Below are 12243 nucleotides of genomic sequence, written 5' to 3'. Positions count from 1 at the left end.
TTACCACAGGTTAATTTTATTAAGAAGAATTAATACCTATTCTTCTCAAACTACTCCAAAAAATAGAAATGGAAGGAAAACTTGCAAATTCATCTTATGAGGCCAACATTACCCTGATATCAAAACCAGATAAAGACTTGACTAAAAAAGAGAACTACAGGCCAATATCCCTGATGAACGTGGATGCAAAAATTCTCAATAAAATACTTGCAAACCAAATCCAACAGTACCTTAAAAGAATCATTCACCACACTCGAGCTGAATTCACTCCTAGGCTGCAAGGGTCGTTCAATATTCACAAATCAATCAACAGGATACACATTAATAAAAAGGACAAGAACCATATGATCCTGGGGCACCTGGGTGGCTCAGTTAGTTAAGCACTGGACTCTCGATTTCGGCTCAGGGTTGTGAGATCAAGCCCCATGCTGGGAAATCCATGCTCAGCAAGGGGTCTGCTTGAGATTCTCTCTCTCCAACTCCCCATAACACTCCTCCCCACCATCTCTCACTCTACTTAATAAATAAGTCTCTTGAAAAAATAAAAGAACCATATGATCCTTTCAATGGATGCAGGAAAAGCATTTGACAAAGTACAACATCCTTTCATGACAAAAACACTCAACAAAACAAGGTTAGAGGGAACATATTTCAATATAATAAAGGCCAAATACGAAAACCCACAACTAATACCATTCTCAATGGATCAAAATTGAGAGCTTTTCCTCTACCAGTCAGAAACAGACAGGGATGTGCACTCTCACCACTATTATTTAACAAAGAAATGGAATTCCTAGGCACAGCAATCAGACAACACAAAAAATTAAAAAGCATCCAAATAGGAAAGGAAAAAAGTCAAACTTCCACTATTTGCAGATTACATAATACTCTATAGAGAAAACCCAAAAGATTCCACCAAAAAATTACCGAAAGTGATAAATAAGGTCACAAGATACAAAATCAATGTATAGAAATATGTTGCATTTCTATGCACCAATAATGAAGCAGCAGAAAGAGAAATTAAAGAATCAAACTCACTTACAAATGCACCAAAAATAGTAAGATACCTAGAAATAAACTTAGCCAAAAGGGTAAAAGATCTATACTCTGAAAACTATCAAACACTAATGAAAGACACCAAAGATGACACAAAGAAATGGAAAAACATTCCATGCTCATGGACTAGAAGAACAAATATTATTCAAATGTCTATACTATCAAAGCAATCTACAAATTTAATCTAATCCCATCAAAACCAACTGCATTTTTCACAGAGCTAGAACAAAGAATCCTAAAATTTGTATGGAACCACAAGAAACCATGAATAGCCAAACCAACCTTGAAAAGCAAAAGCCAAGCTGGAGGCATCACATTTCTGGACTCAAAGTTACATTACAAAGCTGTGGTGATCCAAACAGTATGGTACTGACACAAAAACACACACATAAATCAATGGAACAGGGGAAAAAAAAAAAAAAGAAAGAAATGAACCCACAACTACATGGTCAACTGATCTTCCACGAGGCAGGTAAGATTGTCCAACAGAATAAAAACAGTCTCTTCAATAAACGGTGTTGGGAAAACTGAACAGCAGCATACAAAAAAATGAAACTGAACCAATTTCTTACAGCATACACAAAAATAAATTCAAAATGGATGAAAGAACTAAATGTGATATAAGAAACCATTAAAATCCTAGAGGAGAACACAGGCAGTAACCTCTTTGACATCAGCTGTAGCAACTTTTTTCTAGATATGTCTCCCGAGGCAAGGAAAACAAAAACAAAAATAAACAATTGGTACCACATCAAAATAAAAACCTTCTGCACAGCAAAGAAAATTATCAACAAAACTAAAAGGCAACCTTCAGAATGAGAAGAGATATTTGCAAATGACATATCTGATATAAGGTTAGTATCCAAAATATATAAGGAGCTTATAAAACTCCATGCCCAATAACCAACACAAATAAAAAATGGGCAGAAGACATGAATAGACATTTTCCCAAAGATACAGAAGGCCAACAGACATATGAAAAGATGCTCAACATCATTTATCTTCAGGAAAATACAAATCAAAACTATGAAGAGTTATCACTTCATTGGGCGCCTGGGTGGCTCAGTGGGTTAAGCCGCTGCCTTCGGCTCAGGTCATGATCTCAGGGTCCTGGGATCGAGTCCCGCATCGGGCTCTCTCCTCAGCAGGGAGCCTGCTTCCTCCTCTCTCTCTCTGCCTGCCTCTCTGCCTACTTGTAATCTCTCTCTGTTAAATAAATAAATAAATCTTTTAAAAAAAAAAAAAAAAAAAAAAAGAGTTATCACTTCACACCTTCAAAATGGCAAAATTAACAAAACAAGAAAGAACAAGTGTTGGCGAGGATATGGAGAAAAAGGAACCCTCTTGTACTGTTGTTGGTGGAAATGCAAACTGGTGCAGCCACTCTGGAAAACAGTATGGAGGTGCCTCAAAAAGTTAAAAATAGAACTACCTTACAATCCAGCAATTGCACTACTAGATATTTGCCTAAAGAATAAAAAATACTAATTTGAAGAGATACATGTGCCCTGGTGTTTATAGCAGAATTATCTACAATAGCCAAATTATGAAAAGATCTCAAATGTCCTTTCACTGATGAATGGAGAAATAAAATGTAGTGTATACACACACACACACACAATGGGATAGTACTCAGCCATCAAAAAGAATGAAATCTTGCCATTAGCAACACCATGGGTGGAGCTACAGAGTATCACACTACATGAAATAAATCCGAGAAAAACGAATACTATATGATTTTACATATTCAGGGAATTTAGGAATCTGAACAAATAATCATAGGGGAAAAAAAAATATAGGCAAACCAAGAAATGAACTCTTAACTGGAGAACAAACTGATGGCTATCACAGGGGACAGGGGCAGGAGGATGTGTTAAGCAGGTAATGGAGATAAAGGAATGCACTTGACATGATGAGCACCAGGTGATATATGGAACTGCTGAATCACTAATTGTATACCTAACATTATACTGTATGTTAACTACTAGAATTTAGAATAAAAGAAAAACAAAGTGAACATTAAAAAATTTGCATTTCAAGAAAGTTCATCTCATAAAACTGCTTCTTATATTAGAGGTAAATTATAGGCTCAATGCCAAGAGAATGAAGTTATTCTGGAAAGTTTCAGGTCTAAAAGGAAAAATTATGAAGAACAAACAATACAGCAATAAACTGTCCAAAGAAAGCTGTGTATTGTGTATTAAATATTCAAATATTACAAATGTTTTTTTAAAACACTCTTTTCTTGGGGCGCCTGGGTGGCTCAGTGGGTTAAGTCTCTGCCTTCATTCAGCTCAGGTCATGATCTCAGGATCCTGGGATCGAGCCCACCAACAGGCTCTCTGCTCAGTGGGGAGCCTGCTTCCCCCTCTCTCTCTGCCTGCCTCTCTGACTACTTGTGATCTCTGTCTGTCAAACAGATAAATAGAATCTTTAAAAAAAAACAAAAACAAAAAACAAAAAAAAAAACACTCTTTTCTTTTTCCCGGTATTACCTGACAACTACATAGGGCCTAAGACGTTAGTAAGATATTATGAAAAACAAAGTAAAAATAACAAAAAATAATCTGAGAAAAAGAACAGACTGAAATACTCTCAAAAAATTTTTTGCTAGTAACAAGCAGATGAATGTAATATGAGGAGGTAAAAAAAAGCTTCCATATATAACATATGCACATTATACAATGCACTCCAATTAACATTCTAAAATATTACAAATATTACTATCAACATCTTATTTAAACTATATTAAACTGATAAAGGCTTAAAAAATGCTGAAATTGATGTAATTTGGAAACTCCTGAATCCGGAGAACTTGCCAAAAAGTTTCAAAGATTTATTCTCATTCTATATACCACATGTAAAAGAAACACCCTTTGGGGAAGTACAAGGCTGAAGAAAGATTCAGTAAGATAGAAAGTGAAAGTGTCACATAAAATACCTATTGGACAATGCGGAGATAAATTCTAAAGACAACATGTTCAAAAGAACTGGGTTCTTACTCCATTATTGCCCCAAGCTATAATGGGCAGCTTTCTTAACTTCTGTGAGCCTGTATTTCTTCACCTCTAAGACAGGAAAAAGTAACACGAAAAACTGCTGTAAGGAATAAGTTAAGCTGTGCAAAGAAGTTTCTACCTAACAATGAACGTGTCAGGTTGTTTACACGGCTGTACTTTCTGGAAGGCAAGGAAAACTCCAAGTGATTTCCTCATTAAAATTTACTTACTGCAGCACTCTTTCCTGGAAAGTTGAAAAAGGCATCAGGACCATACTTCTGAGGCATATGCTTTAACACAGATAGCAACTTCCCAGCATGTGGAGGCTATGAAAATAATCAACAGCTCATTAAACACATTATCCACCATAAAACAAAAAGTTATTTTTAATATACTCATACTTTAATATACCCAAGAAAAAACAAATGATGCTGTTAGCTAAAAGCATATAAAAAGCAATTATTTTCACTATCTTAAAGAAATATAAAATGTACCTATGCCATTTTTGTAATACGATAGAACATACGAGGTGTTTGATAAATATGTGCCAATATCATCTGACACCTGAATCTTCTCCATACTGCAGCAAAAATGTTTTAAAATTACAAACTATATCAACCCACCACCCATCCCTCTTTAAAACACACTTTTTAATTTCACAAATAATGCCTACTATGTTATACTGTTAAAAACTGTTTTCAAAGAAACAATAAAAATATTTTAACCTTATAACCAGAGGTGGTACTATTATTATCCTATTTTATAGAGGAGGACTCTGAGACAGAAGAACATGTCCAAGGTCACACAGGGAGCAAAATGGCAAGGTGAGGATCAAAACTCAGTCTTACTTGAGAGTCCATAGTTTTAACTACTACACTTTTACCTTTCTATTATGCCCTCAGAGAGCTTCCCACTGCCTTTAAAATAAAGACCAAAAGCCTTACCACAGCCCACAAGATACTCAATCTATCTCACTAGCCTCATTCTGCATTTCTATCTTCTGCTCTCTGTATTCTTCCCACAAAAGGGCCTGAGCACGAACTATTCCTTGTGCTTACAATATTCTCACTAGGCCCACTTCTCTTCCCTCTTAACTAAATAAATCTTACCCAACTTAGAGAGCTCATCCTAAAGGTCCACTTCCTCGTAGCAGTCTTCCCTGACCTCTGAGACTGGATCCAATCCTCTGTCATATTTCATTCTATATTACCTTTACTATATAGCATATAAAAAGCTGTAGCATTACATCTATATAATGCCTCTTTGACCCACAAGTCTCCTCTAATACACAAAACAACAACTAAAACAAAAAGACTTATTTACAAGGAAAAGAAATGAACAATCATATACACATTATCATTTTAATCAGTTTGTAAACAAACAGGATAAAGTGTAATACATTCTTCCTCATTAAAAGTTCTAAACAAGGCCAACCTACAAGTGAAATCACTTGCTTGCTTTCATCTTATTTGGTATCTACTCTATTTATAAAATGTCTAAAAGAGTCCAGCAATCTTCTACCTAAATGTTAAGTGGAGAGTTTACTAAGTGACCAAGAAATTTTCAATTAGCCACACTGCTTAATTATAAAAGTGTAGCAACAAGTAACTACATTCATATTGATTTTTTAAAATAAACTCCAAAATGAAATAACTAAAAATAACTCTGCAGTCAAAAATAAAAATATTATAGCATTTCCATCTAGAGAACCATTCCACAAATTTCTGAATTCTTTTCAGTTTTGGGGTTTTTTTTTTAAGATTTTATTTTTAGGTAATCTCTACACCCAATGTGGGTCTTGAACTCACAACCCCGAGATCAAGAGTTGCATGCCCCAGGGCCTTGCTCGTTTTATTAACAGCTCATTATTTTCTCACTTTATGCCCTAAACCTATTCTCATTCAACTCCAAGTCACATAAGCAACTGTCTAAACATATTTAATCTTTTTATGTGTTCCTTCAAAAATGTTTTTGTGTGACTGTACTTATAATTTAAATGATATTGGGTTAGATATATTAATCTGTTTCTTTCTTCCTGCTTCTTGCATCTATTCACATTAACTTTTGCATCAATTCTAACTGCTATATAATAATCTAGCTAATCCGTCTAATATATTTTACCTGTCTACTTTCCTAATGATAAAGCCTCTGTGGTGACAATTCACTGCCACCAAAAATAATGCTTCATTGAACATCCTCATGTGTATTTCCTTACGAAACAGAGTCTCGGGGTGCCTGGGTTGGCTCAGTGGGTTAAAGCCTCTCCTTCGGCCCATGTCATGATCCCAGAGTCCTGGGTTCGAGCCCTATACAATAGGGCTCTCTGCTCAGTGGGGAGCCTCCTCGCCCCACCCCCACCTGCCTCTCTGCCTACTTGTGATCTGTCTCTGACAAATAAATAAAATCTTTAAAAAAAAAAAAAAAAAAAAACCAGAAAAGAAAAGAAACTGAGAATCTCATGGAACATGTACTCGGGAGCAAATTACCAAGTCACCGTATAGCAGTTTAATTTATGTGACTAAGTAGTAGTAGACTACTCGAGGTTGGCTAAATGAGTGTTCATGCCAGCCACCAGCATACACGTTCAAATAACCCTATCCCTGGTTTTTTGTAAGTGATAAATCACTAAATTCTACTCCTGAAACCAATATCACACTATATCTTAACTAGAATTTAAATAAAGATTTGAAAAAATAAAATAAAATAAAAACTGGAACAAAAGATGGGATTTGAAATCGACAAAATCAAAATATGTATGTAACTATAAGATGTGTAATCTAACACTTATGTTACATAACCCTCAGAACTTAGATGCAATCACTTGGCCATATTAGTTGTAATTATGCCTCAATATTCTAATGTGTCTGCCCACCATGGTAAGTGATAGGGTGGGGTGGGGTCATCAATCCCATCAATTCTGTTATTTAAACATATCCATGTTCCTTTTTGATTTAAAAGATTCTGTTTTAAGCTAGTTTAAAAGTAGGCTATGGTCTATATTGTGCTATCATTACTACCAATAATAGGAAAACAGTTCTCAAAATATAATCAGTAAATCAAATAATTTTCTGCTTCAACTACTGATGCAAAGACTTAACTTGCTGAAACAAAGCAAAGCTTGTGAATTAGCTTAGAAATATAAATGCTGACCCCACCAAAATAAAATAAAATAACCCTATCCCACAAATATATTTGCTATTATCCAACTTTATAATCCTTAATACTAACAGACATAAGGTGAAATAATAGCTTTAATTTGAAGATCTCTAATTATTAGTGATTTTGTATTTATTTGGTTGTGGGGTTTCTATATAAATAAACATCTATTCATATCCTCTTATTTTCTCAGAGTTTTCTATATTCACCAAAAAAATGTATTAAATATACATTCACAATAAATACACTGAATATAAAACAAAATTTAAATGAAACCAGTATATAGGCCATCCTTGACATCTGATGGTTTAACTTACAATTTCACTTCACAATGGTGTGAAAACTATATGCACTCAGTAGAAATAGTACTTTAAAGTCTAATCTTTTCCCAAGCTTGTAATATGCAATATGTAGTACAATACTCTTATGACACTGGGCATCACAAGGGTAAAAAACTGATACCCAACCATTCTGTACCCACACAAGCACTCTGTTTTGCACTTTCAATACAGTATTCAATATATGACATGAGATATTCAACACTATATTATAAAATAAGCTTTGTGGGGGCGCCTGGGTGGCTCAGTGGGTTAAGCCTCTGCCTTCGGCTCGGGTCATGATCTCAGGGTCCTGGGATCGAGCCCCACATCGGGCTCTCTGCTTGGCAGGGAGCCTGCTTCCTCCTCTCTCTCTATGCCTACCTCTGTGCCTACTTGTGATCTCTGTCAAACAAATAAAATATTTAAAAAAATAAATAAAAATAAAAATAAAATAAAATAAGCTTTGTGTTACATGACTTTGCCCAACTGCTGGCCAATGTTAAGTGTTCTGAGAACATTTAAGATAGGTTAGGCTAAGCTATGTTGTTTGGCAGCATAGGTGTATTAAATGGATTTTCAACTCATAATGGGACTATCAGGATGGAATCTCACTATAAGTTGAAGAAGATCTGTACTTCCTCCTCTAGGCAAGATATAGTAACAGGACCTAGACTTGTCAAAGCATATAAGCAACCAGAATACTGGATAAAATGTATGAAACAAAAACTGTTTTCAGACATGGAAGAAGAGATAGCTCAAGACTGTTGATACTTGAGAAAAAGGAAACAAAATGAGCCATGAAATTATCAGACTTTCTACCAGGATACAATTTCTATCACTGCACAGGAAGAGAGAAACAAAATAGAATTTAAAGGTCTCATTGACTTGATGAGGCAGAGAGTGGAATATGGGTAGTCTAAGGAAGATAAAAGCTTTAAGGCAGAGTACTAAAGAGAAAAAAGCTATATAGACAAGAAGCTCCAGAAATCCACACTCCTTGGCTTAATATCAAACTATTCAAACCTGCCATAAAACTGAACAAGGTGAGGCCAAGATACTAACAGCTGTTAAGTCAAAGAACTCCCACAGCTAGGATAGAGCCAGAAACTGTTTGAGACCCTACTAGGCACTTGGTAGAGACCACAGTCTTACACAACCTCATATCCTGTATCTGAGACTTAGGGTCATTCACAGAGGTCCCAGAAGATCAGGTCTGAATAAGGAAGCTAATCTAGCCCTAGAACAACAGTCAATCTGAACCTGACCAAAAGAAAACTTTTAAACTAGGCACAAATAATATCTCCACCTACCAAAGCAGACTAATAATCTAAAAAAAGGGATATGACAAAATCCAGCACTCAACAAGGAACAATTCACTATATCTAACATCACTCAATCTAAAATCACTAGCATTAGAAGGACAATAAGACCTATAAGCAGAAGCAAAATTAGTGCATAAAAAAATGATCTAGAAAATGACAAAGATAGATTCAGATAATAACATGAAATCAACTATTATAAATATGCTCAAGAGTCCCAAGTACTTAAAGGAAAACATGAACATAATGAGGAAAAATGAAATAGATACTAAAAAAAAACTAAAGAGAATTTATAGAATTAAAAAAACTAAAATCTAAAATTTTAATGGATAGAATCAACACACTGCACAAGAGAAGTTATCTTAAAAATATAGTAATAAAAGCAGTCTAAAATGAAGCACAAAGAGAAAAGACTAAAAAAGAAAATGTGAAAAGATTAGAGTGACCTACTAGGCACTATCAAGAGAGCTAACATACATATAATTAGAGCTAACACACATGTCCCAAAAAAGGAGGGAAGGACAAGAAAATGGTATTTGAAGAAATAATGACCAAAGTGTTTCCAAATTTCCTGAAAATTATATTATAAACACACAGATACCAAAACTGTAATAAGAATAAAAACAAGGCGGGGTGGGGGGGAGTGCCTGGGCAGTTCAGTGGGTTAAAGCCTCTGCCTTCAGCTCAGGTCATGATCCCAGGGTGCTGGGATTAAGCCTCCAATGGGGCTCTCTGCTCAGCAGGGAGCCTGCTTCCCCTCTGCCTGCCTCTCTGCCGACTTGTGATCTCTGTCTGTCAAATAAATAAATAAAATCTAAAAAAAAAAAAAAAAAAAAAAGAATGAACACAAGGTAACCTTACCAAGAAACATAATAAAATTGCTACAAATCAATGATGATTTTTTTTTTTAAAGTAAGCTCCACACCCAACACGGGGCTTGAACTCAAAACCCTGAGATCAAGATCCTACCAACTTAAAAGTGATGAAATCTTAAAAGTAGCCAGAGAACTAAAGCTTGATACAAAGAAGCTCAAGTATAACCACTTTAACACAATACAGTGTTTGTTATTACAATGCACCAATTTAAATATATTTCATCAGAACTAGATTAAGGATCAGGTGTAGCTGAGCAAGAGCACTAAAATAAGCCTAGAAATGCAACAAAAGTGGGGGAAAATATTTATTAGTATTCCTCTAAGAGGTAAGTAACCCGTGGCAAGAAGAAACAGTTTGCTAAGGCACCTGGAGTTCAAACTAAGTTGACACTATTGCCATTCACTGAAAATGACCACTAAATTGAATTTGTGAGTTATTCAAGTTTAAGGACAACAGTTAAACTACTCAGGTCAACAGAGAATCTAGGTGCCGCTACCTTAACACTCTTCCTTCTCTGTCCTTACCCTTTTCCTCGAATAAATGTTAAATGTATTTTGAAGACTAATAGTTTGAAGAAAGGCCAAGTAATAGCCTGCCTGGAACACCCAATTCTCTCAGTCTGCACCTGTGTCAGGTCATGGCAAAAGTAGCTGTTCAGACCTAAACACTACTTTAATTGATCTCTTCCGTTCAATTTGACATTTACCCCGTATAATAACAACAGTTGCTTAAAAGCCACTAATGTGTCTGAGGAGAGGGATACTTTCAAATATCAAAGAGTATTCCATTTTTTTTACCCATTGTCCTTTATCTCCTTGAAGTTTACTGAAGAATAGCTTTAGTTCTCGAACGGTCAAATTATAGCTAGCCAGCACTCCCAACATGTCAACCAAAAGATCTGGAAACAAAAGAAGACAATAAAACAATCAACTTATATTTCTTCAACTATTAAAATATACTGTGCTTATTTAAGAGTCTGAACATTAGAGCTCCACACATATTAGATGCTCAAATATTTCTGAAATAAATATTACTAAATAAGAGAAATACAGTATTTAAGAATCAAACTTTATTTCTTTACATCCAATGTACTACAGAAAAAAAAAAATCATACCTGCTATCATATTGTCAACTTTCTCAATCTTCCCAAGCACTTTCTCAACAAGACCTACTTCAGTGCAGACTTGAAGATTTCGTATGCTTTTCTTCAGAATCGCTGTAAACATGCTCCAGACCTCTGCTTGGCAAGTAATATCACACTTTTCTAGTAGGTCCACCATGCAGATGATACTCTCACCTTCTTGGATAATAAAATTCATTTCCAAATCAAATTGCCCTCCTACCAGCTTCCAAAAAGAGGGGAAAATTAAAAATATTAGTGCTTTTTTGATATAACTAGAGCACACTCCTCAGCTTTAGGTTGGCAGTAACTACCCATACACATTCTTCTCTACCCTCTACAACAAAAGGGCCCATAAATACACACACAGACACACACACACACACACACACAGTTCTTAAAAAATAAAGATTCTAAAGAAGCCTTCAAGTTAAGACACCACAAAGTCAAGCAAGACTTGTAATATACAAATGGAAATATTCTTCAACAGAAACAAATACAGAATGTCTTCAGTAAATCACTATGTACTGACCGGATACCAACAAAGATCTAACTTTTAGCTCTATAACTGCTTCTAATTTAGTATTTATGAATCATGAACTCTGTGAACTATCCACAACAACCTACCGGTGCTTTGCTGCTTATACAAAATACCAGCTCACAACAGAAATGAAAAGCTAAAAATGCTCAGAGTGGACACAGAGTGTAGCATTTATAATTGCCAAATTTCTAGTTTATTTTACCTACCGATTTTAGTCCCTTTCCTTCCCTGTCTATAACTAGGATAACTTAAATATAATCATACACCCAAAGTAGTAATCAAGAGAATTTATTTCATTGATACTATCAAAAAATCCATCCAGAGAAAGATATACTGACCTATCCCCACAATGCCATCTCACCCACAGCATCCTCCCACAGAGGAGAGTTTCTTAAATTTAAACAAATTCCAAGTGTTTAAAGGAATTGAAATACTTTTATAATTACCTCTGCAGAGCTATCCTTATTAACTAGGATTTTAAAAGACATCTGTCAGAAATACTACATACAAGATTCACCTATACTCCTGTCCTTCTGAGTATGTCTTAGTTTTTCATTATGCATTCCTAAACCCAAAAAGAGGCCAAGAATTGGGAAAGTGAACTTACAAAACAAAATCCAACAGCTCATAAAAGAATAACAGACACAACCTAATAGAGACTTTTCTTTACTCCAGAAAAGCAGGGAAAGTTCAGAATTAGACAATCAATTAAAACTCCTTGAAGCCAAGGATTGATGTCTCCCAGCTCCTGCCAAAGAAACACACTGCCAAGAGAAAGAAAAAATGGAAAAATGAACAACATGAAGCAGCATGTGCATATAGGAGATAGGAATTCCTGGCTAATGCAGTGGTAAAA

At 35.2% G+C, this 12243-nt stretch overlaps 1 protein-coding gene across 4 annotated transcripts in view; it reads right to left on the bottom strand.

Annotated features, from left to right (window-relative positions):
* The window catches only part of LRBA (LPS responsive beige-like anchor protein), a 742234-nt gene that overhangs the window by 643406 nt on the left and 86585 nt on the right, over nucleotides 1–12243 (bottom strand). For all 4 annotated transcript variants that reach the window (XM_059175618.1, XM_059175627.1, XM_059175636.1 and 1 more), the window contains exons 3-5: nucleotides 10841–11072; nucleotides 10524–10624; nucleotides 4286–4381 (exon numbers count right to left, since the gene is read on the bottom strand). In XM_059175618.1, coding sequence (XP_059031601.1) covers nucleotides 4286–4381; nucleotides 10524–10624; nucleotides 10841–11072 — 429 coding nt within the window. The remainder of the gene's footprint in view (nucleotides 1–4285; nucleotides 4382–10523; nucleotides 10625–10840; nucleotides 11073–12243) is intronic.

This window comes from Mustela lutreola, chromosome 1, assembly GCF_030435805.1.
Source record: "Mustela lutreola isolate mMusLut2 chromosome 1, mMusLut2.pri, whole genome shotgun sequence".
NCBI classification, from domain to species: Eukaryota; Metazoa; Chordata; class Mammalia; order Carnivora; family Mustelidae; genus Mustela; species Mustela lutreola.
Note: the sequence above shows the minus strand (reverse complement) of the source record. Positions and strands in the feature narration are given on the sequence as shown.